Consider the following 26272-nt stretch of genomic DNA (forward strand, 5'->3'; position numbering starts at 1 on the left):
TCAGGAAAGCAGCTGTCTTTGTGTTATGCCTCTTGCTTTTCCTTCAGTATTCTAACAGAATCATGTTTTCCCTTCTCCTCTTGAGAGACTAGCAGAAGAAATAGTGCCCTGCAAAATCGAAAGGGTCATTATTCTTCCATGTCTTTCTCCTCAAGAATAGGACAGAAAGCATCTGCTAGGGGAAAAGGAATGAAACGGATCCTCCATATATTTTGTTTGAAAACTCATACTAATAGAAAAAAAGAGTGGTTGGGAAGAGATCCTGTTTTGGGATGTATTTGCTAATTTGCTCGGTAGAGGAAAAATTTCTTCTCCGAAAGAGTGGTGAGGCATTGGCACATGCTGCCCAGAGAGGTGGTAGAGTCACCGTCCCTGGAGGTGTTTGAACAAAAAGGGGTAGATGTGGCACTGAGGGGCATGGGTAGTGGGCATGCTTGGGGTGGGTTGATGGTTGGAATAGGTGATCTTAGTCTTTTCCAGTCTTAATAATTCTATGATTCTAAGCAAGATTTTTGAACAGTGAGACCCCTGCATCCACCAGGCTATGGTTTTAATCCTTATTTGCATTAGTGTATTTCAGATTTTCAGGTTACGGATTTAGCATGAATACTGTTGTTACAAAAAACTTGCTACTGCTTAGGAAATGGCACTTTTACAAAATTCTGGTGTTTCTGAAAACACCTGCTGCTCCTGAAATAAATTTCAGCCTTCAAATTGTTTGCCCACTGAGTTAACGCAGCTAAAACCTGCCAGCTTCTGGAGCATACTCATTTCTGCCGTTTATCTTCAACTTAATGAACTGGATGTAAAGCATTTAAAGAAATTACATTTTTCCATTTCTTTCACCTAATTACTGGGAAAAGAGATTTATGGCAAAGGAGTCCAGGCTACATACTTCCAAAATGCATGGGTAAAACCAGTCAGAATAGGAGGCTTCCAAGCCTGTTGCGGCCATTCAACAGCCTCTCTAATGTCAGTTCTGGTGAGTGCACTGCAATGGCTATTTTGACTCTAACCATCATCAGTTAGTAATTTTTCCACTCCTTTTTCCCACATATTTCTTGGATCAGGAAATAGTGAACTCGCTGAAATACTTCTGTATGAGTTCTAAAATGTGCTGTTGTTCAAAATGGATTCTGATACCTACCAGTCAGAATGTCGTGGCTCTGCATGCCAGCTACAGTGATAATGTTTCTCTCCTTTCGTTGATGTGATTTCTGTGATGACCTTGACCATAGCTCTTAATGGATATTACCAGAGGCAGACTGTCACTAAAGAGGGTTCTGCCAGTCCCTCAGTGGCATGGCTCAACACTTGGTAAGGTCCTTTGCAAGAAAATGGTAGGTTAGGCCTCGTGCCAACCCGTACTCTAATTCAGGAACACATTCCCAGTCGTGAAGTTCTAATATTTTATTAATCTAAGCCTTTTTTATCTCCTTTTTTTAAAAAGGAGAAGAGAAGGGATGGGAACGTCGAAGTATGGTACATGATAAAACAGTGCAGGAATAATGCCTTTAGGAACTCTGATTAAAAATAAAAATCTACTGTGGAATTACATGTCCCACATTCCTGTGACTCATATCTCTTCTGTTATCCATAATAGAAGAGACCCTGTCCAGAAAAAAAAAAGTTTGGGCCCAGTTTGCGTGCGGCCTTTGAGCAGATGGAGTTTTCTGAGTGCTCTGTCCTCAGGAAAAAAAAAGCAGAATAGTCAAATTACAAGAAGATCAAGATGTTTGAAGTTATGCTGTAGAGGTATCTTCTTGTCTGTGCCAAGTTTCTATCTCTGCTGTCTGGAATTACAGCAAGGAAATGTTGCGATTTTACCCTTGAAAACTCACACGCATACCTATTAGCTCTAGAGGGGAGAGCTGACACCTCTCAGCAGCACCTTTGTAGCGCTTCATTACTGTGCATGTGGAAGTAGGTCCTTTGTACACAGTGTATTTCAATGCCAAGATGCTCCTCTTTATGTAGTGGAAGTCAGAACAAAGTGATTAAAGTCATTAATGTTTATGCAGCAGATAAAACACATATCAGACAGGCTGCGCTCAGCCTAATAGGCCTCTCCACACAAGACTGTGCTGGGACTTCCAACTCATTTTAGATGGACTGAGTGCATGTGAGATTGTGCATTCTGCATCTTCTCCTCAGATAGATGTCCTGCCAATTACTGCTTAACGTGACTTAGTGGTGGGGCTTTCTGGCAGAAAAAAAATGAGAAAGAGAAATGGATTGAGCACAGATAAAGAGTGAACTTCCATTCTGTAATCATGGGAAACTTTCTGCGCACAATGCGCTGATTTTAATTCATTAGCACTTAATAAGCACTGAATTTTCATATGAAGGTCAACTAAATTAAGTCATATGCTAATCAATTTTAAAAATAAAGTAGCAATTAATTATTTCCAGGTGTTCGCCAAATTCCGTGCTCCTCCAGGAGAGCTGTTTAAAGCAAGTCACTGTTAGTTCTGTGTTCTCTGAAACGGAGTCAGATTCAGACAGCCGGAGGGTTTGTTGTCAGGAGCAGTATTAGGTATATGCCTCGGCTAGAGATTAGCCCTAAAAACTCACTTTGTGCAACCCAGAAGCCTGTAAAATGTAACGGCTATGTAATTTGTGTTTGGCCAGCTGTAGTTCTCACCTTGGAAAAATCTCGACGTCAAAAAGATGTAAATGATGGAGAAGGGGTAAACTATAAGATGTAGCATTTCAAATTCAGGGGAGCTGTGTAAATCATCATAAATTAGGCATTGATAGGTGGGTGAAACAGATCGACTGTAAGGCCAGCGTGTTCAAAAAAAGGTGTTTAAAATCAGCTCTTAAGTATATATTAAGACATCTAAATGAATGACCTGATTTTCAGAAGTGCTGAGCGCTCAGCAGCTACCAATGAAATGTTTTTACTTCACCCTTGGGCTATGATTAGGCCTGGAAAATTTCAGCCTGAAAAATTTCAATTATGGGTAAGTGAAAAAGAACCTTTCTAAATAGAAGAGTTTCAACACCCCCAACTGTAGCTGTGGCTCTGCATGCCAGCTATCGAGATAACGTTTTTCTCTCCCTTGATTAGAATGATGTCTATGGAAACAAATCAGCTAACACAAGCTAAACGGTGTGGTTTGGTTTTTTTTTTCAACCACAAATGCAACCACCGGTGTCCAACCAAATGTCTGTTCTCTTCACACCCTCCATAGACAGCCAGTTTGAATTGTACGTAATTCAGTTTTTTCTCTTTTAGTTTGACCTATCTGTAGCATTGTGTCTCCAGACCATAAGCTACTGAGGAGATATTTCTGCTCTACCATTCCCCCTGTACAGGCAGCCGCAACAGCTGACACTAATCTCCTTAGCTGGTTTATTTAAATCCTACTTATTTTTAAATATTAGCTGACCCGAAGCCATCCAGCTGCTCTCCCATCAGCCTGATGGGAGCACCTATTCCTTCCATCCTCCCCCTCCTACCTTCAGCCGTGCGGCATCTTCTCCTAGGAAGGGTCTAATCAAGGCAGACAGGTTTTTTCTCAGCTTTTTCCTTTCCCGGTGCTCTCTGCAGCAGGCCCTGCCTTCCAGCAGGTTGCCCAGAGTTATCAGACCAGCTCAGCCCGGTGCTTCTCTTGTGGACAGAAGGTGAGGTTAGAGGAGATGCCCTTCCTGCAGCTCGAAGCAGGAGCGAGTGGGAGCGTGGTATGGTTGACCCCACCTGTGGAGATGAATGGCTCTATCACCTGAACGCTCGGGAAAACTTCTCTACAGGTTGTTGCACCTAAAAAGGTCTGTTTTACCAAGGCCCTATAAACTTGGGCTCAAATAAATCTAATCTGTCATAAAGATAGATTAAAATGAAATCTTGGTGGATATAAAAATAACATTTTAAAGTCAAAGCTCAAGAATATCTCCCTAACATCTTATAAATCACCATTTTATAGTACTTCATTTTAACACATTTTCCTCGGTTTATGAGGCAAAAGAATACCCTAATCATGTGGCAGACTCCGTGCACACCATTACCTGTAATTTTAGACGCCTGCTTGATTTCTTTTACTCTGGAAATATTCCAGTCATTTTTCACAGTATCATGCTTAAAAAATAAAATGCACTGAACCTGTTTCTTTCATAATGGCCAGCTTTTTCCCTCTTTAATCTTCTCACCGCTCCCTAAAATGTGGTGATTTATCTATGCTGTGTGCAGGACCCAGGTGTGTTGCACATTAGAAACGACTCAGTAAATAAGCCATACAGCGAGGAGCTGGGGAAGTGAATTTTAGAAGATCATTAAAATCGTTTAACATTCAGATCTTACCATTTTTCCCCCTTCTAAGCATTTGCAAAATTTTCTTTGAGCAGTGTTGCTTTGTACGGCAAAAAAGAATAAACTATGAATGACAAGGAAAAGCATTGGGTTTTATGCAGTATTTAGGCAAAATAGTGTCTGATTATTGGCAGGAAGGATAAGATTGCCAGTTTATTGCAAGCTACACCATTTTCCTGGGGTTGAATTCAACATGCAGTTGGTATATTGGAACGGTGAGTAATATATGTGATGAGGATCTGACACACTTCAAGTCCAGATATTTTCTCCTTTGTTTTTGAAAGGTTGGGGTTAATCTCCAGGTCCATTTAGACACACAACCCCACAATACAATTGTTTCTATGCAAGGAAGGGGGGTGCAGAGCAAGCTGGGGCAGCACATGCGCTCCTTATGTGGACACCACCACTGCAGCCACCGCACAAAAGCAGCTTTGAAGAAACCAGAGGGTCATATGCTTACTCTTAAAACTTTGTGTGCAGCCAATGAAAGTGGCTAATCTTTGATTCATTTATATCACTAAATGTCATGCTCGTTCTGTTCATGTGTGAGCAGTGATGACTTTGGGAACCACGGTACGGTGTAGTATGAGAAACATCAATTGCTTTCAGTCCTGGCTGGCAGAATACTAACCCTTACAGCTCCGACATGTCATTACCCAAAGTAAATGGTGCCCAGCATCTGTTATCAAAAGAACTAAGGATACCTTGTTGTGAAATCATATCCTGACTTGGATGCCCTAGTACAACTTGACAGATGAGTAGCTGTGTTAGGAGACAACTGTCATTACTTTATGCTATTTAAAAATCAGAGTTAGTTCCCTAGGCATTTAGTGATGGATGAAGGCTGTGGGGATGTCCAGAGCTTGTGCGGACCTGGAATCATTTAGGATTATCATCCTGGCTTATGTCCAGTTCTGTATGGCTCTAAAGGGCTAAGTCAGCACCGAGGACCAGCTGTTCCAGAGGAATACCACCACCCTACTGAAATCTTGGAGATAGAAAGTTGTATATAATCAGCATTAGTGGGATTCCCACCACTGCTTGCCAGCTGAAATGGATGATGCGCTCTTGTTTCATATCCAATTTGGGAGCAGCTTTTATTTACCTGCCCATTTAGTTTTACGTTTTTACTCTTGCCTGGCTGTTTTTCTTCATAAATCTGAGTTTCTTCCTTCGCCTTATTTTATTCTTGTTAATCCTAAAAGTAAATCCATCTTCAGGCCTTTGGGCTTGAATGTTTTGGTCTAGTGTTAGCATTTGAAAAGAAGAAATCTTCGATACGATCTTGACCTTAAAGATTTTGAAACTCGGAGTCTACATATTAATGCAAGGGCCGATCTGTACTGCTGAGGTAGGAGCAGCAGGCTCTTCCAGCAAGGCAGCAACTCCTGCACATGTTCTGTTCTTTTCAGAAGCACACTTGACAAAAAATAAATAAATAACATGTGCAGAATGAACACTTTATATTGCCTGGAATAATTTTGAATCCTGAGCAACTAAATTGCTTTCCCGAACCCTGGAACAATTAGCAAACTGTTTAAATCCAAAATGAAAGCTTAGCACAAAATTACAGTCCCCTAAGAATAAAATGCACGCAGCCAGTTGTGGGAACCTCTGAAGACGTGTCCAGTGGCATAGGTGGTCTCTGGCTGAGTGCAGCTGTGGGGTCAGGCTTGCAGCAGTGCCCCAGGGTGAAAATGCAGGGAGCTCCCCATGCTGCCCAGTGAGCATAGTTTGCCATAAGCTGTCTGGTGCTTCACAACAAACAACAGCGTGTTGGGGAGCATGTATCAGTGAAGCACAGGGCTCCTTAAGCTCCATTTGTTGTTATTGACCAACGCGTGTAATTGTTCCTCTGATGCTGCGGATTGATTTTTGCATGAAATTGGAGCCATTCCTCATTCTGGGAGAAAAGGTGGCACCTGTGGACTGAGATTAAAGGCACAGGTCTGGCAGTATAAAGTACTGAGGAATTGGTATAAGATGAGATAGTGTTAAGGACCTTATGGGACAGAGGACTGTGCATCACTCCCACCCAAAGCAGGTAATATCGCACCTGCTTGTCACTGTTGGGAGGGCTCTCACTGTGGGGTGCTTAAGGCAGAAGATTTCTGATTCCAGCTTTCTCAGCACAGGACCATTTACAAACATTCAAATAAGTGATACATAAAAAGATTATAGCAATTCTGAATACGGGACTGCGGATGCTAAAGACCTTGTCTTGCTAGTTATCCCGAAGACTTTGCCAAAGACATCAGCGAAGCCAGAGTGTCAGTGGGTTTAAAGTTTGTTTTAGACACTGACAAATTCCCTACAGATTTTTAGCGCCATTCCCGTGGGAAGCCAAGAGCTCCTTCAACTCGTTTTTTTGGTTAAACTTGCAATTTGATGAGATTCTAATTTATTTTTGCTCTGATTCAGGCTGGTAGGGTAATCCCTTGCAACTCACAGCACAGTGGGACATCCTAGTATGAAAGTCCAGCACAGCTGATAGCAGTGAGGAACATTTGAAGTCCACAATAGGGTGAAAAAAGGTGCAGCAAGGGCAAATTTTAGCAAACTGTACATCAGTGAGGTATTCTGCTTTCAAACTTGCATTTATAAACTTATTGTCATGCCGTGAAAGAGGTAAGAAGCTGTGCGGGTAATTAAATATTTGCCTTGGGGGATTATTTGCAGTTAATTAAAGGCGCACACTTTCGGTGCATACCTTCTCTACAGATTATTAAATTTGGATCAGATGTTAACAACCCAGCTTTCCCACTTACCCATCAGAGATTTTTCTTGGCAAGTTTCAGGAGCAGAGTTTTACCAGGGCATCCTTTGGTGTGTATATATTGTAAGATTTGTTCGGCTGTGTTATAGAAAGAGACCGTCTAGAAATAGAGCCATAACAAGCCTGTCATCATGTGATTTATTGTCATACACTATAGATCTTTGCACTTCATAGATCACTAAGGAGTGGCTGTTGTCATAAAATGTTGTTTGACACAACAGAAATAATGTGCTGTGTTTATGAAGACCACAGATAGCATAGGGATTGGATTTATAATGTTTAATTTAAAGCTCGCTGTGCCACTGGTTCAGGGTTTGGCTTTGGGCATTTCATTTTGCTGGTCTCCCCAGAAGCAAAAGGAGTTTTGGCCACAATAATGACCTTGGGAGTTCTGTCATCTAGTGCAATGAGGCTGGGATTTGCACTGGGATTTAGGACTTAATGTTTGTCAAGCTTGTGGAAATCCAACCTTGAAAAGCACTGGCATTGTTCTGAAAAGAAAAAAAGAAGTCTATTTATCAAATAGGTGGCTCGTTTTGTTTCTCATAGCTTTGTGATGCTCAGTTCATAGAAGTCTTGATTGCATTTCTCATTTTTCTTGCATATTCTGTCTCGACAACTCTTTTTTTTTTAAGTTTATTTTCTGCAGGCCAGAAGCTATTCAATAAGTGGACAGATTCAGAAATCAATTTGAATAATTGAGACCCATGAGAATGTGTTTACAGTGCACAAGGCTGTGGTTAAACAGCTAGAAATGCTGCCTGAGTATCAGAATGCCAAGTACAAATCTCTCACCTGAGGGCTGCCAGTGTCTGAGGAAAGAAGCAGACTTTTCCAGCACAAAACCGCTGCAGTGCATGTGTTTGTGTGTTTGCTGTTTCCTCAGACTCCCTGAAAGACTCCAAAGGCACGTGGGAGAGTGACCCAGCGCATCCTATGGTGTGTGAGCAAGCCCAAGCCCAAGGTAAGGTTTTCTCTCAAAATTCTTCAGGATACAGATAATGAACCAGTTGCCAACCTTAGTTCTTCCAGTTCCAGCATCCACTGGGTTTCAGCCTGACCTCTGCTGCCTGCCAGCTAGCAGTGTTTCTATATGAGACGGGGCTCATGGAGCAATCTCTGGCATTGCTGGCAAAGACACACATCTCCAAATGCATGGGTTTATAACCATATTGATCCAGAGTGCATACCGCCGTTGTTATTGTCTCTTTTTTTTTTTCTTTTTTTTTTTCCCCGCCATTGTTGTTCTAAAAGCCTGTGGGATTATTCTGTTCTTCCTGATAAGCTGACTGTCAAGCACGGGTGCTTTGCAACAGCTCCCATGAGAAACAGTTTGCTGAGGCTGAGCTATGAAAGAAGGAAAAAAAAAAATTGATTCAGGATCAGTTTTGACCAGGCATTTAACATACTTAACACTTGAAGCTTAGTAAGTGGTATTTTCACATATAAAATAGTTCTAATGTTATTCATTTAATAGAAGAAAGCAGTATGTGGCTGAAGAGTACCATGCTGCCTGTTAGATTCGTGCTGTGCCTGCTGAACCTGCATTGCATGTGCACAGCCCTCGTGTTGATGTCGTTTTCAATTTGTCATGTTAACAGGACAACAGGATGATGCTGCAGAGGAGGAGATGAAAACCGGGGCAGATTCCCAAAGCTCCTGCATGGAAATAGAAGGTACTGCATATGCATAATGCTCGTTATTGCACAGATATTATCAATGGTATTAAAATTCCCTTTCTTTCTCCATGCCTACTAAACCAAAACTGTGGAGCTGAATAGTCTTCTAGAATCATAGAATCATTAAGATTGGAAAAGACCACTGAGGTCATCTAGTCCAATTGTCAACCCATCCCCAGCAGCCCGGCGTGCCCACTGACCATGTCCATCAGTGCCCCTCCACTCTGGAATGCCTCCAGGGATGGTGACCCCACCACTCCCTGAGCAGCCTGTGCCAGTGCCTCCTTCTGAGAAGGAATTGTTCCTAACACCCAACCTGGACCTCCCCTGGCACAATGTGAGGCCATCCTCTCTCATCCTATCCCTGCTGTGTGGGAGCAGAGGCTGATTCCCAGCTCGCCACAACCTCCTTTCAAGGAGTTGGAGAGAGCAATGAGGTCTCCCTTGTGCCTCCCCTTTTCCACTCTAGACAAACCCTGAGCAGGACAGTAGCTGTGGGTTCTCAGTGATAAAGGCTGAGTTGTTAATGACCGCCACTGTTAGAGAAAGAAATTAAAACAGTGTTTCCTGTCCCTCATGACAAGCGCCTGAGTCCTGTACTTTTGGAGCACTGCATGCTCTGTCCCCAGTCCAACAAAACACTTGGGTGCGCGTGTCTCTGGTTTGGTGATGAGTCCTGGTAAAGGCCCATGATTGAGGTTAGGCACGTGGGGCTTTTTGTGTTAAATCCCAGAAAGCTCAGCATGTTGGAGGATCAAGGCCTTGCTCTCAGCTGCAGCCCCCTGCATTTCTCCGAGACAGTTATTGTGTCTGTACTCCTGGGGGGGGGGGATCCTTTTCCAGTGTTTTTAATGATAATCTCTCCAGCGTCTGTTAATCCTTTTATACAGTGTCAGTTCTGAAAAGCCTTAGTGTTCATCTTTTTATCAAATTTATTCAGAGCCATTGTTGAACCAAGAAGACACAACAGAAGATGAGAAACCTTTGATTCCCAGTGCGGAGGAAAAAGAAAAAGAAGGAGGAGGAGGAGTACAAGAGGAAGAAGGAGGTAAGTCTACTTATAAAATAGAATGAGGTAGAGAATTCTGCTGGGCTCATGCTCTCCTTTCAGTTGTGAGAAAACATGGAAATAGCGCATAAAAGAGGGCTCTTAAAAAAAAAAAAAAAACCAGACATTTCTTCCTTTTCTTTGAGTGTTGTTTTGGTATGTTGGACTTGCATTCACATAGGAAAGTAAGTGCAAGAAAGTGCATGCTCAGATTCCAAAGTGACTTTAAGCACGCTTCATGTTGTTAGCTTTCTGTATTAATGCGCTCAAGGCTGATTAAACAACCAGTTTATGTCCATTTAAGTACTCTCTTGATCATGTTCACTGGAAGCATCGGGAGTATTTACAATAAATGGGCACGAAATGATTTGTGAGACCATTAATAGAGATGTAGCTAGTAATTAACTAAAACTAGTAATTCTAATAAAGAACCAATATTTGGAGCAGGAGTACAGGGTCTTGCTGAAGCAGTCATTTTTTTTCTTAGGGTAAAGTATTTAAATCCTTACTAATGCTTTTGTAAAGAAACTTAGAAGTTTAATTTTCTGTGTTGGATACTCTTCTGGGAGCATTACTTTCAGCTCACCAGTTATAACACACACATGGTTATATAAAAAAGAGCACATTATGGAAGTAATTCTAATTGTAAAGTAACGGCAAGTTGATAATTATACAGTCGCCTTCTGTAAAGCATGGAGATGAATTTTACAGTTCCAAATTAAAACCCAGGCATGATTTTTAGTGAAAATTCAAGTCAATACTAACACCGTTGTCCTAATTATGAACTTCTTTTCCCAGCCGCATTGACACCAACTTAATTGCAAACCTGTGTTTGTTTTATTGACACTTTTCTTCACTGCAAACTCAGGTTAATGGAACCTCTTTGCTCATGTACAGCTAAAGAACATTTCTGCTGCCTTTTTTTATTGCCAATCCAAGTTGAGACTAATCGCATTTCTTTATTATCAGTCATGTTAATAGTATTGGTTTTGTGTTGTATTACTGATGGTGAAAACAGAATTCGTATAATTCTTACTTCAGCTCTAGGTAAATGGTATTGCTCTACTTCAATTACAAATCCAGGTTATATAATACAAGCTCACTCTGATTGCAAATACCAAAGTCATTATGTTAATTTCCTCCTAATAGAAATTATTTACATTTTATTTTATGTCTCATCAAAAGCAAGTTGGACAAAATGTACTTTCATTATTTGTGCATTTCCTTCTCTTTAATACTTTAGTGTCCCCTACAGCTAGATACTGTCATTTAGTTCTCAGTGGAGAGCTTGTATTTCACCATCTGTTCTACCTAGTATTAAAATATGCAACATTAAAGAAAAGAAGGTAATGTCAGAAAAGGGTTGTTCTTGGCACTTTTCCTGCCCCTGATTTAAAAGGCTGAAGTGCTAAGTAAGTAAAAGGTTCTTTCCAGACATTGTGGAACATGTTCCTATATGCGGACTCACATATTGCTCCTGAACACGATTAGTCTGATCCAAAGCTTACTGAATTTCACAGAAAGACTCATTGATTTGAATTCCATAGTAAGAGGAGATGCTGTGCTGAGTCTACATGTAGGGTAATGCTGCTTTTAGGTAACTGTATAGATAGAACTGTCTCTTTTCTGAGCATACTGTCTTGGGATCCGGGAAAATGAATTGATGCTTTTTCTTTTTGGGGGGAAGGAAAGGAAATTAAGACTTTTCCTTGCACGTCCTTTTCCCTTATGGGTGTAAGAATGCGTGGGGCACCTTCAGAGCTGGTCATGTTAGATGCTTCCCATGCCAGCAAGCACATGCTCAGCTATATGAAATTTGAAAGTCCACCATGATGGACAAAGAGCTGAAAAAACAGAAAATCAGCTGAAGTTCAAGCTGATAAAATAATATATATTCCCCAAGGAGAGTCTCCTCTCAATGGGAAGAGATCATGGGGCATAAACCAGAGATGTAATACATAGCACTATTCCATGTAACCCAAGTGCTACTGCATGAACTAATTCAGTTAAATCGTTTTCCAGCGGCATCCACAGCGCATTTGATGTACAATGAAATAGCGTTTTTTTGGTCTGGGAACACTTGGGAAAGAGCTGAAGTGGGACTGCAGTTCCCATTAAATAGAAATCCAGTCATAAAACTGGATCGTAAGTGTCACAGCGGTGGTTTTGATCTGTATTAGACCTATGTGCATGTAGCAGCTACTGGACTGTCAGCTACCTGATCTCTCTGTTCTGCAGCTGGTATTTTCTTTTTGTGTTACCAAGCTAATCCCAGAGTGAGGGGTGGCACAGAACTGCCTTTCCCCTGTCTGTGTCTCACTGGTAGCCACTGGATTAATGGGAGTCATCTGGGACCTGTGCTGTATCCAGCGCTGGAGCTGTGGAAGCCACTAAGCAACCAGCAAAGTTCGAAGTCCCTTCTCCAACCTGAAGCGAAATTTCTGCTTAGTTACTGGTAGTAGCTTTGAAGCAAGCTAGATTTTTTTTTTTTTCAGTTTTCCTTGGAAGGTTTTTCTTGAAAAAAATGACTTTTTCTTGATGGTTTGGAGGTGTGTGTCATTTTTCACAAGCTGTAGGTACGCCTCCGATCTAATTGTGCTCATTTTAATACCAGCTGACGTGTATTGTTGGGGATTTTAGTGCCTGCAGGGTCCTTTCTGTATAGTTCGTGTGGCCTCACAGCTCCATAGCGGGTATTACCAAGGAGGCACAAATGCTGTTCTGGGGCGCCAGGAGCCCAGAGGACTGGAGAATCAAAGTCTTTGCAATTTCACTGCTCTTTCCTATTGCCAGAAGTATGAAACAAGCCAGATGACCCTGAAGAATGTAACAATGTAAAGCACTGTGTGTTTCATAAAAACCTGGTGTGGCTTTTTCCAAGATCAGTCATAAAATACAGTGTGTGCCAATTATTCCCTTTTTCCTACTGTAATTTGAAGTTATATATTATTAGGGAGCACCTGAAAAAAAAAAATGGCAAGCTAAGATGCCAGGTTTTTCTTTATATTATTTTCCAACTGCTTTAATGCACCCATTCTAGTTCACAAAAGAATAATGAAAATCTGTGTTTCTTATAAGATTAGGGAATATTCACAAGTCCCTTTATTAAAAAGCAGGATAAGTGGTGATCACTGACCTATTTGCTGACTAGGGAGGTGTGCATGTTTTTAATATGCCATTTGGCTGGCCTTTTATATGTATGCTTAGAAATAGTCTTGTTATGTTGTAATGAGCGTGCATTCGGCGTTCAGTTTTCAGCATCAGTTTTTCTACAGGACAGTGTACAGCATGTGTGAATACGTAGGCATTTCCTGCTCTAAGCCTGCTGTGCCCTCTTCATCGTTTTCATTTCTGACCTCTTTCTAACTCCCTACATAAAGTCATTAGATGTGATGGTTTATCTCACCGGTCGTCTGCTGAAGTTGCTTAACTCTTTGGAGGACAGGTTTTCCATCAGAGCGCTGGAATATTAACAGAAACAGCCATGAATTTTCTGTTTACTCTTCTTCTGTAATTAGGCTAAAATAGTTTGTCTTATTGTGCTGTTTCTAACATGACTTGGGCTTGATGGGGGATTTTTCTCCACCCAAGGAACAATTTTCAAGCAACCGATTTCACCTGTCGCTGTGTTCTGAGCCCAAAGCACAGTTCCTGGTTTCAAGAAATAGTCCTGACAGCTTCAGTCTGATCACTGGAGCTGTGTAAGAGATGGTGGGCAGAAGGAAAGGGATGGAGATATTGTGCCACTCCATCATGGTTGTTGTGGCATGGTGGTACCTCTGCTAAACCTGTGGCTGGGTAGCAGTCTCTCTGGGAAAAGAATATGTTTATTTTCCTCTGGACAAGTCCAGAAGCTCAGAAACAGGTTCTCACTCAAGTACAATCAAGGGACAAACTACCATAGTCAACACCTACAGAAAGGATATAGAAGCATCCAGGGATTTAGCTTACAAGCAAGACCTAACTCATTCAGTTGGTATTTCTCTGTAGTTGCATCCTAGCCTGCTTGAATGCTGTGTTTCAAGAACTATAATAACTATCTTCTTTATATTTGAGCTGTGTGACGTTTAAGTAGGCTTGTGAATGGACTGGAGGGATTTATTTCTTTTAAATCATCTGCAATATATGTGATTTCCAGACTTCTGGTCACTGCCTATTTACTGTAAGTTAAGAATTCTACCCGATTTCTGTCGTAGCTAAACCCAGTTTTACTCAAGAATCTTCATTATGAGAGCAGATGTAACTTTGTAGCTGTCATGCCATCCATTCTTTACTTAACCAGGGTTTAAGGACATTTATCCATCTCTACTTCATTAAAGTAGATAATTTTAAAGCATAATCTTGGAGAGATTTAAATATTCCAAAGCTTTGAAAAGAGCTCTTCGTTTTTTACAGTTTCATTCTCAGGCATTTAAGATTTGTACATGCACTGGTACAGTTGTAAATATTGTCAAAAGAATGACTTTCTCTGATATGACATTGTAGTTAAGGAGAAACAAGCTGCTTCTGGAGAATGATCTTTCCAGACAAATCTGACATCTTTATTCTTGAGTCATGGCAATTGTAACTGCATTTATTTTTTAACTGAACTTCTTAGTTTCAAGTGGAGATGGGTCAGACATCTTAGGGAAAAGAAAAAGATTTAACAAATCTTCTGTGTGCATCTTCAAAAGAGATGTTTTCTTTTTGTCTGGTAAGAAAAGCAAACAAATATATGTGGGAGCATTGTGAAGAGCTAGTTCAGAGGCTCCAACTCCTTTTACTCCCTTCCTCCCCCCCAGAATAGGAGTAATTATCCTGATTCAGATGCAACATGTTTGGTCTTTGATAACAACCCATACTGAATGGGTCAGATGACATTTTATGGGCTGTTGCAGAGTCGTCTTGCCATAAATTTGGAATGTATCTTAAAAATATGCTTCCAGCGTGTATTGATGTTTGGCAAAGAAAAATAGAGGTGCACCTCTGGGCCTTTCGCAGAGAAATGCTGGCTGTTCTCTGGAAGTAGAAAATTGGAAATTGGTGTTGAAACTCAAATGTCCAAAGCTGAGCTAGAGAGAGACGGACAGTTGCAAAGAGCGTTGCTGGAATTATTTGGAAGTACTCAGTCACCAGATTATCCCTCCTAGTAAACCAAAAAAGCACCTACATCCAAGTGCTTTTGGGTTTAAGAAGTCTCCCTTTACAGGCCTTTATTTTCTGGAGAATTTCACGAAACTCAGGTGAGCTTTGCAATTGAAATATCAGCCGAACAAGGAGTGTTGGCACACACATTCTGCTTGCCAGCCTGCTGTGGCCCATCTGTATTGGTCCAAGGGCAGTTCCATCTGTAGCTCCAGTGAAAAGCACGGTGCCATTCTGAAAGCATCGTAGCTGTGGCAGAAAAGTATATTCACGTTATTTTTATGCCAAGTAGATGTTGCAAAGGACAGGGAAAATAAACCTTTCAGGCTAGGGAAAGCTTACTGTTGATAAGGGAGGAATGCCACAGTTTTTTTTTTTCAAGTTCAAAACAATATGTTGATTTTATTGAATGCACGTAAAATATTTTGCATAGTTATGGGATTGGGGTAGCTTTGTTTAAAAGCCTCTGAACAGAGGTGAGGCTGATGTGCCTGTCAGTGGCTGTGTCAGCATGTTCTGTGCTCCGTTTGGATAATGCGGCTTGTGGAAGAGGGGTGGTTTTTCAGTCCCAGTGCCTGTGGTTGTATTTGTGGTGGCTTTGTCAGTGCCACACTGGGAGTTTTTCGGGCTCTCATATTGGCAAAGGTTGGGTGCTCTCAGCAGGTACTTCACTGATGCAGCCCAGAAGGCCAACTGCATCCTGGTCTGCATCAATAGAGGGGTGGCAGCAGGGAGAAGGAGGGGATTGTCTCCTCTACTCTGCCCTCATGAGGCCCCATCTGGAGTGCTGTGTCCAGGCCTGCAGCCCCCAGCACAAGAAGGGTGCGGAGCTGTTGGAGTGGGTCCAGAAGAGGGCACAAAGATGCTGAGAGGGCTGGAGCACTTCTATGAAGAAAGGCTGAGAGAACTGGGTTTGTTCAGCCTGGAGAAGGAGAAGGCTGCTGGGAGACCTCATTGCAGCCTTCCAGGACTTGAGGGGAGCTTATAAGCAGGAGGGGAAGTGACTCTTTACAAGGTCTGATAGCGATAGGACGAGGAGAAATGGCTTCAAATCTAAAAGAGGGCAAATTTAGGTTAGACATTAGGCAGAAACTTTTTGGAGGACAGTGAGGCCCTGGCACTGCTGCCCAGAGAGCTGTGGGTGCCCCATCCCTGGAGGTGCCCAAGGCCAGGTTGGATGGGCCCTGGGCAGCCTGAGCTGGTGTGGGGCAGCCAGCCCACAGCAGGGGTTGGGCTGGGGGGGCTTTAAGGTCCCTTTCAACCCAAGACATTCTGTGATGATGGAGAACCAGCAAGTTTATTAGGAGGAAGTCTCACTTGCAGCCTATTGTGCCTGGTGATGTTGACCAACAGGAGCACGGAGGCGCTGGGATTTTTATTTTCTGAACGCTGGCTGGTGCAGCAGAAGAGTTGTACCACATCAGGCAGTGCACGGTGCCCAAAACGATGTTCTTTCCTTCCTCTGAGAGGGTGCAGACCCCCGCAAGCCTTCCCTAAGGGTGCTGTGTGGGTTGTGCTGAGCAACGCCGTGCACGAGCAGGATGGGGTGGTTATTATACTGTCAGCAGTCTGCTCCAGATATTGATTTCAATCTCCTTGGGGGGAAAGAAGTCATTCTTTTTTTCCTGCCACAGAAGGAATCTGTTTCTTTTCATTACTCTCCATATATCAGATTCTAGCCTGAGTGTATGTAAAGAACAGGTGGTGCAAGATCAATTCTAAGTTTTAATTATTTTTCATCTCTTTCAGTGACAAACGATATATTTTTTTTCCGCGTTCTATTCTAAGAGAAAGTGGAAAATGTAAGGGATTCTCAGCTGAAGCATTTCACCTGCCGTCACAGTCACTTTATGTTACCAGGCTTGATGGTAGAGTATAAGACAAAAAGGCAAAAGAAAAAAGATACAAGAAAATGGACTACTTTAACAATGATAGCGTTTAAGGTTTATTGTGTGTATTTGATTGCTTTCTTCGTGTCATTTTCAGTAATCAGAACAGAGATATTATTATGAATTGTCGGGTTTTATTTCATTTAAAAATATCATCTCTTTGTTCCCTTTGAAAGTGTTGACAGTGTGGCCTTTGTTTAGTTTAATTAACTCACGTTACAGTACTGAATTTGAAACACATTCGGCATTAAATCTAATAATACTTTTTAGAACTCTCTTCCACATACAGAAAATAAAAAAGAAAAAAAAAAAGATTAAATCCTCTGAGAAGCTGGAGGAGAAAATGGATATTTTTAATGGCGTATTTTAAAGTGCCATTTACATTTTTATTTTCCATTGGTAGGAACGCCAAAATAATATAAAGTCGTAAAACCTCACCGAAAAGCAGATGCTATGAAGTCATTCAAAGTCCTCATATGTTTACAATATTATTACATGATGTTACATGTTTCGTACTTTTGAGCTCCAAGGCTTGAAGAGCTTTAAGATGCTGATAATGCCCTTTTAGCATATGAAAACTGGAAAGATAATGGAATTCATATTTCATGCGGTGTTCAAGTCTACTAGTCTTTGGTTCTAATTCAAATCTCCCAAGAGGCAGAGGTACCTTATGCAAATGAAACACGTATCTTTCAAATCGTATCAAATGGCGTCCAAGTAGCAAGGAAAGGAACGAGGGAGAGAGTTTGACATCCGAGAAACTTTTTTCCTCCAACATAATTGAAAAAAGAGAGCTCGCTGACCAAAGGCTGCAGCGTTACAGATGGCATCGTAGTTCATAATGTATCTGGAAATCAGGTTTAGCACCTTCAGAGAAATGGCACCATTGTTTTCAACGTACTGTACGGCTCCCGAGGTTTCTGTTTGAACAGAGGGCTTCATTCCCATTTGCAACAGTAAAACTTTCAGTTTTGAAGTAGAATATCCATCGGGCTCCTTCAGTCTGATTCATTTTGGGCTCTCCTTTAATAAAGCTTGTCTACGGTGGGGCATGCACAGATCCCACTGAGCTGGCTCTCCCATGCTTTATGTTAGGTATAATGAACAGTGAGCAGAACATGCCACTCTGCCCAGGTTGTTGTGCTGTTTTAAAGCTTTTTCATAAGTGCCAGTGGCCCACACACTTCAGACAGCAGAGAAAGAAACCGCGTTTACCAGTGATTTTCATGAAACACAACGAGCAGAGTGGGACTGTAGCAGTGTGAAACGAAAACAAGCAGCGGGGGTAGGGGAGAGGATTTGGGAGGACTTTTTCTTATTTTGGGATCAGAAGAGGAATGAATTCAAAGGAAGCAGCTTATGTCCTAGGTTTTACGTTGTGGGTGTGGATGTATTTTCCCTTCTCTGCGGCGAACTTTGTCACTGCAGTCATGCCCAGCAGCGTGGGTGAGGAGTTTACCATGTTCTCCTATCAGAACGGTGGCATTTAGCCACTGGTCATGCTAACGGGTCTGTCAGGATGCCATCTTTCTGGTTCAACTCTGCTCTGGTTTCGCTGCTGCTCAACCCCATGGCATTGGCTCTATCGGGAGGGATGCTGTGGCTTGCGAGGTGCCCTTGTTCCTGGTGCTCAGAGAGGAAGTCTGGTGTGCACAAGGAGGGTCTGTCACTCACGCAGAGGGAAGAAACATCTCCAAGTTGTTAAGTGGAGAATGCAGAGATGGGCATGACCCCAGCTGAGAGTAAATCTGCCTCTCATCATTACAGATCCTGGGCAGGAAAAGTCCCACGTGATCTCATTCAGATCTTCAAAGCATTATCCTTTCCTCGTACCTATAGATATTCTCTTCCTTTTATCTGCCTGTGAGCCATGACTTCCTGGCAGCGTGTTTTCTGTGCCCTCACCTTTTCCTAATGCAGATGGCAGGTGAGCGTTCTCAAGCAGATTTTGCCATCTGGAATAGTTTTCCTGCACTTGGTTGGCTTTCATCACATTTTACTGCCAGACAAGTGTGTGAGGTCACTACTAGTGTACCCAGCTCACAGTGTTAGCCAGCCCCAAGCTGGGCCTGTTTCTGGTCACTGTGAGTTGTCTGCCAGGGAGGAAGCTAGCATTTAATCTCACCTCCTCCATCTCTGTGGCTGCACCTATGTATTAATCGTGCTGTAGTGATATCTTAACATTGGTGTAGGGTTGTGGCTCTTTGGGACTGTTACTGAACAGAAAGCTCAGCTTGTTCTTTCTGGGCTCTTCCATGAGCTCTGAAGGTCCTTTCCTGTGTGCTATGTGTACAACTGTGTTTTAATCTGCAATTAAACCGGTACAGCAAGGGTGTTCTGGGTGATGCATTTTGGGTTGTAGCTGTAGTCTGTGGGCAATGGCAAAAGCATCTGTTTTCTGCTTGAGAGGTCCAGGAGAAATACAGAGATTATGGAGTGGCACGGTCTTTTACCTTCCCTTGCATTTACTGGGATGCTTAAATCGTTCCATACTTGACTAACACTGTTATTTCCTCAAACATTTATTTTTCTCCCAGATTCAGACTTTTCTTCTGATTTCTATCCTGAGTTTTAAAATCCGTAGCTTTCCCCAGCTGGCAAATTTCTACCACAAAACACTCCTTGTTATTGTCTCACTGGTCAGGGATCCTTAGCCCAAGACGTTGGGGCGTGCAAGCCTTTTGTCTCATTATTCCTTTTGTGGTTTTGCAGCCTTATTTGTTTGGTTTTTTTCAGTCACTAGTGCGAAGGGCATAGCTCTGCCAGCAATCATCGGTACCACAGAGGCCAAAAACTCCTTTCTTCATTTACAGCATCCTGTCAAAAAACACTCAATACCTGCATTTACTTGACAGCCCTTGAAAGACGGCGTATTTACGCGTTCAGCATCTTCTCCGTGGAGGAAATAAGCAGTCGCTTACAGCCTATACTGTTCTTACCTGGACTGAAAATCAGTTAAACCGCGCTCTGGATTCCGAGGAGGAAAAAGTCAATAATCTTTTCTCAGTGCCCTCTGGTTACAGCTAACAGTGGTATATAGTTAGAGGGTCAGCCTAGCAAAGTCGCTGCCTCAGTGGCTGGAGGAAATTGAGCACCCCTGGTTTGTGGCTAAATCCTATCATGGTTACAAGGTATTTCATCAGTTAGAACACACTCTCTGGGTGTGTTTGTGTGGTCTGTCAGCCTGAAATGTAGCACGAGAACATCAAATGGGCACAAATGGAGATACCTCAGGTGCTTCAAAGTAAGATGTCACTGTGCTGAAAAATCGGTACCTAACTCCAGCAGCTCGATTCAAGGAAATTAAATTGGCTGATTCTTCCAGCTGTCCAGGCAACAGGGAAGATTAGCAGGAAAGCTTGCAGACTAAGCAAGGAGGTAGTCAGCAAGGCATGTTTTAGCATCTCTCCCTCTCTGGGGTGCAGATACTCAGAGTGTGTGGCACCTCTGTCAGCCCAAGAGCCAGCCAGCCCAGAGAGGGCAGAAAACTGAGCAGGACATGCTCTTTTGGGCATACACCAGCCATATCACTCCTTCCTGGTTGTTGGAAGGGCTCTGTAAGTCATGCGTTTTTGCTGGCAGCGGGCCCTGGTGCATGAGAAGGGTGGAAGGGGCTTTCTCCCACAGCTCTCCATGCAGGGATCTCTAGGACGTGACGGCTGGCGGTTGGCTCCTTCATGGAGCATGGCGTGGGACTCAGACACGGGTTTATTTCCAGGTCTGTAGCTTACCTCTGATGGTTGCATTGTTCTATAAAGCTAGACGTCTGAAAGAGATCAGAGTTGTGCTCTCATGCTCTGGGGCCTCCTCCTTGGGACAGCAGATTTTTACAGTTCCTCTTGTGTGAGCACACGCAATAAGTCCATCTCTGCTCCTGATGTGCCAGCATCCTCAAAACTGGCTTTGTTTGTCTCATTTCCCCTTCTTCCAAAGCAATAACTACCCAGTGCGTAGCAAGTACAGCTGTTACAGTCACTTTTATGCAACTGTTTGTTTTGTTAATACTCATCTCGTCACAAATCCGCTTACACATCCAAACCTGAGCGTGCCCTGGCTGGGTGGCTCGGTGACCATGTGGCAGTACTGCAGTGCTCGGCAGCATCGGGGCCAACTGGAACAGAGCTGCTTCTCAGGTAAGCGTCCAAACATTCAGGTTCTTGCTGAGCTTGGTTTTGGATCTCTTGGCCCTCCAACCCTGGCAAGCCTGCTGAAAACTAAAAGGAACGAAAAAGGAAAAAGACCTTAAAGGATATTCGTAATTGTGCCCGCTTCCAGCATTGCATACAATGTGGAGGGAAATAGATTTTCTGGATGCTGTTCTGTTTGCAGATCCAGCTGGCTCTTGAAGTAAGTGAGCATGAAAAGCAGACGATAAGTACGTATATATCCGGTACCTATCTGAAGGAACTGAAGTTATCTTAGAAACTGATATATACAGAGATCACAGCATCTGAAACTTTTCCCTCTGGCACTGAACGCAGCCAATGTTTAACAGTACCGAATATAAATGTGACAGTTTAAGACACAGCAACTCTTTCCAAGTGAACCTTCGGGGAGAACCTAGAGGAGAAAAATGTACGTCGAGATTTGGCCGAAGAATAGGGTGAATGCCATGTGTCCTTATCAAAACCGCTGCAGGATATTGAATGGCCGCAGGTAGCCAGGGCCCGCGTTCTGTATCTGATCCCGCGGGCAGCAGTGCAGCGTGATGCGTTAGATCCCCGGTTCCGCTTCCTCCTTTTAATGAGGTCTGCCATCCAAGGATGGATATAGCTTGCTCTTGTGCAGCTCGCGAGTCTGACTGGATCACAGCACACAGCCAAAATAATTGGAGAAGAATCTGCGTGTGGGAGGAAAGGAAATCAGCCGCACATCGTCACATCCCCAAGCAGGAGTTAGCAAAGTGCTGCTTTTTGGCACGAGTTTGGCCGCGGCGTCTGGTGTCGCAGGCGGCTTGCTTTTTGCTAGCCTGCACCTGGAGTCAGCCGTAGCTGCATCCAGCTCATCTGAGCGGGGAAGGCAGGGGAGGGCGGGCTCCTCGCTTGGATCACACCCGCACTTTCACCGCTCACGGCTGACAAAGCCGTTTAGTACAAAGATGGCTCAGATTTTGCTCCGGTGTGCGAAGTTTGCCCTCTGATGAACGCCGCGATTTTCTCCGGCCCGTCTCAGAGATGGGAAAGCACGGATGAGCTTTATCCAGGCCTGAAGAGGCTGGAGCGCATAAGCTGCTTGCCATATTGATGGAACACCTGGGGCATTCATTCTGAAGCCTAAACGCAGGCTGTTCACCTGGATTGCCAAGTACAACAGAAGCTTCCTTCTGGCTGGCAGGGTGGTATTAATTTAAACAGAGCACCATCTGCAGGGCCTTGGAGAACAGCAGATCGGAGAGGAGAGGCAGGGAGGTTACTGGAAAAAGTCTCGTTCTGATCTGGGGGCCTCGCCACCCCCATCCATTACCTATCATTTCTAATTAGCGGACATATCTTGGGGAAAGCTGCTCCGATTCACTTTCTTGCAGATGCTTTTCTTGCTAAGAGCTGTTGTTTCTGCTGAGCCTCCCGAGCTTATTTTGCAGGCTTTCGCAGGCATTTGGAGCAGTAATGGTCTCAATGACCCAGTAATTAAAGGAGTCCTGTACCTCCTCGCCCAGAGAGCTGCCCCTTTCTCCTGCCTCTTTCTTTTCCCTGCAATGCCACAACCAGATGGTCGGAGGTTTTTCACCCCTTCAAAAGCCTCGTGTTTTTCCCATCTCATCAAGCATGTCTCAGCCATGCTTAATTAGCTTAAGGCTTTTCAACCACCCACCCCACTCCCCCCGACTCACCCCCCAGGAGATCAGTTAAGGACCTGAACAATTTCAATAAAGAGCTTGGAAAGCAAATCCTCAGAGGGGAGGCATAGCTGCAAGAGGATGTAATATTAGTGGCAGGGATCAGTCATTCATTCTTTCATCTCTCACTTCCTACTGTCTGTCCGTCCTCCCTTCGTCTTCCCTTTCCCTCCCTTATTTCTCAGAATATCTGGGGATGCCCCTTGGTCCTTGGCATTGCTTGGGAGCGTTTGGGGGCTGGTGGTGCTCAGCCTGAGGGCACAGCCAGAGTATCGGTGCTTTTAACCCATTTCAATTAGAAAGTTCTGTTGAAGCCCTCCTTGAATGGGAAATGGCAAACATCATTAGCTGACCCACGTTAGGGGGCTCCTGGGTTGGAGTATTTTTGGTTTAGTTTGTTTTGTTTTATTGCCTAATTCCTAGGCTGGTTTGAAAGTTTTATTTACAGATCAGAGCAGTTGAGATGAAAGCCTGGTTAATTAACAGAAAAATAAATTTGCCTCTTGCTTTGTATTTAACGTGGAACGGTATTTATTTCTGCATTGTCACATATGCACTTTTATTGTTACTCTTCAAGCTTTACCCATACAACTGTAAATGAGATTTAGAAAGAAAACAAAAACTCTTTCCCTTCTTCCCTCCCTTCCTATCAAGCAATAGAGAGAGCTGTTTAAGCACGTGAAGCACAGATTTTGTGTGGCATGTAGTCTATCTCAGAGGTACCTGTGGGCATTTGCCATGTAACTGAATACAGCATCATGTGTTCTGTGCATACAGCTGAGAGCACCCAGCCATCACGTGTTCGCACCACTACAATTAAATAGCAACTCATTTAGCCACCTTGGAGATAAATATTTAGATGCAATTACGACGGCTAGCTGTAAATGCAAGAAGCTGGCTGTGGGTGACATAGAAATGTGAGAGGGGCTTCTTCACAACTACACAGGATTACTGCACTGTTCTTCCGACACTCCCCATCGGCTCGATTGAGATGCTTTCTATGAGGCTAGATTGAAAGGCTGTTCTTATGCTACTGCAATTCTTGGTATTTTGAAGGCATCCAGGGAAATAAAATGCAAAGAGCACACTCTAAATGAATGCATGATGCAGCACAGGGAAGGCCTGTAACATTGCTACCTCCGTGTGAGGAACAGGGACTGTCGCTAAAGAGAAGCGCAGCTCCCCGGTGCATTGGCACTGCTATTTACAGACCAGTCATCTTTGAAGTGCTAACTGGCCTTTTTTTTTTTTCCCCCTTTTTTTTTTTGTAGGAGAGATGCCGCGTTTTTCTTTTATATTTGTCTTCCCCAAAAAGGAATGTTAGTATTTTTATGATGGCTGCTGCTTAGTCAAGATCCTCTGTGTAAAGATAACAGATGAGTTATGTGACCTGACATTCTCCCTGGGAATGTGCTTAGAACGAAGCAAGCCAGTGGCATTTCCAAGTCTGCTTTTAAAGTAGTTGGTTATATACTTTGTTTATCATAATTGCTAGGATGTGCCATTTCTCTGGTATTTTCCACCTTCTCTTAATTGACTGGGAGGCAGAAAGCTTTTGGGCAGAGATCCTAGGACCCAGAGGACGCGTACTGAGAACAAAACGCGCCACTTGAGGCTGCTCCATGATCCCCATCCTGTGAGAAGAGCTTGAAGCAGTCGGGCTTGCTTCAGGCTGTGGAAATGAAGCGAGCTCTAACCCTTCAGGAGCACCGGTAACGAGTACACGTTGCTGGGCACGCTTCTCAATTACTGTGCTGTTCATCCTCTCGCTGCACTGTGCCAGGTGGTGGTTTGAGCGCTGCGGAGGAAGCCAGCACCGTCAGTGATTGGCTTTGATGGGGGGTTTCACATCCTGCTGATTGAAATCTCTGCTCCTCCCAATCGCATGTAACCTTGTAGCCTCCTAGCTCCTCCACGTCTACCTGTGCCATGTCTATTAGCGTGGCTCTACGCAAGCTGGCAGTGGCCAACGTGCAAGGCTTTCCTGGAGATGAGGCACTGACTGGAGCGCTGGGGGCTTCCCAGTAGCTCACTGAGCAGCCCCGCTGCTTACACCCCGTGTCTCCACGTGGGGAACAGCTCAGAGCTGGGCATCTGTGCCTGGCTGGGAGCTGGAGGAAGGGCCAGGAGGGCAGTGCTGCCTTGGCTTTGCTTAGCTGAGGACACCAGAGGGGCTGCCACCCAGCAGCACCCAGCGCCTTCACGGCAAGGTTAGCACGAGTTTTGTTTTTCTGCAGCAATACTTGGTGTTTGATCCAGCTCAATGTATCAGCAGGAATTTTGTTTTGGCAAGAAAGCAACTTTTTTTCTTTCCTACATTTCTCTGGTTTCTTGTTTCTGGAGACATCACAGTTTTGTGGCTACAAACCTCATGTGCTTAAAACGATTGGCCCGCTAGCAGCCTGTGAGAGACTGTTTGAAATAAAAAGAGCTAAAAAGAAAAAAAAACCCACCACCACCTTTCCCGAGGCCTGACATTCAGATTGCTTTTGCAGTGCCCCCTGGAGGGATGGCCTTTGGTTATAAGTTCCACTATATCACTGGAGAGCTGGCTGCACGTGACCACGATGGCAGTCCTCCAAAGACTGAACTTTAATGATGAATGCCACGAAATACTGCTACACAGGCTCACTCTAGGGAAAGTAGTACTGTGTACTGTATGTGATCTATGTCACCTGGAGCCCTTATCATTTCTTTCAGCTATTTGCAGAACTCTTTCGTGTTTGGGCTGCGGACGGAAAGCATTAATTCAGGGTTAGTAAACATGAAGATAGGCAGAAATAAAATGAATCTGCACTGTTAAGCTTGCTATAGCAAACGTACCTTGAGAGAGTGAAAAGATGCTGAGCTGAACTTAGTGAGCTTTAATTTGGGTCTATTTTCATCATACTTTCTTTTGTACCATAATTGGTGTTATTAGAAGTCTCCTGGGCTATGAATTACTACTATACTAAGGAAATGAAACAACTGAAGAATTTTGCTGGCTGGGAACATGCAGAAGGAGAAGCAGGACCTATTTAACCGTTATTATTATTAATGTCATCTCCAAGCATTGTTAATATCATCGTTACTGCCATATAGCCATGCAGCACAGAGCTCCCTAAACTTCAGTTGGTAATATCGTGCAAGGTGCTGTACGCTTAGGTCTCCATCCGAAGAGCATACAGCCTAAATTGCATATCATGGCATGCTTATCAGCACACCCAAGGCATCCGTTTGATGGATTTCCAGCACAGTTATGTTGCTTTTTTACATGTATTGTCTGCGACCACTAGGATTCCTCCTGCTGGTTGAAGAATTAGCTTTGCTCTGCCAGAGAAACCTGTTGCATGAATGGCCAATGTGCGCCCATCGGTGCTTCCTCTTGTCCTTCCCTCCATGAACAATGCTTACAAAACAGAGAAAAAAAGACTTGCTGTCTTCTCAATTAGGAAGATTTTTTTTGTTGTTCTTTTTTTTTTTTACAGAAATCTGAAAGCTTCTACTCATACTTTTATCAGTCAAGAGCTCTCCGCTGCCAACCTTTCCCCAGAGCTTTAGGGCTGCCCAGGAAATAGAGCATTCTGTTTCTCTAAAAAGTATTTATGCCTAATACACCTAGTTCTTCT

The 26272-nt window shown here is 43.4% G+C and overlaps 1 protein-coding gene across 12 annotated transcripts in view; it reads left to right on the forward strand.

Moving 5' to 3' along the window:
* The window catches only part of MACROD2 (MACRO domain containing 2), an 847154-nt gene that overhangs the window by 793794 nt on the left and 27088 nt on the right, over positions 1–26272 (forward strand). For 11 of the 12 annotated variants that reach the window (XM_021389946.1, XM_021389947.1, XM_021389948.1 and 8 more), the window contains 3 exons: positions 7975–8052; positions 8690–8764; positions 9708–9815. In XM_021389946.1, the coding sequence (XP_021245621.1) occupies positions 7975–8052; positions 8690–8764; positions 9708–9815 (261 nt within the window). Of the gene's footprint in view, positions 1–7974; positions 8053–8689; positions 8765–9707; positions 9842–26272 lie in introns of those variants that run through there. The other variant, XM_021389958.1, reaches the window with a different exon arrangement.

Source organism: Numida meleagris, chromosome 3 (genome assembly GCF_002078875.1).
Source record: "Numida meleagris isolate 19003 breed g44 Domestic line chromosome 3, NumMel1.0, whole genome shotgun sequence".
NCBI lineage: Eukaryota > Metazoa > Chordata > Aves > Galliformes > Numididae > Numida > Numida meleagris.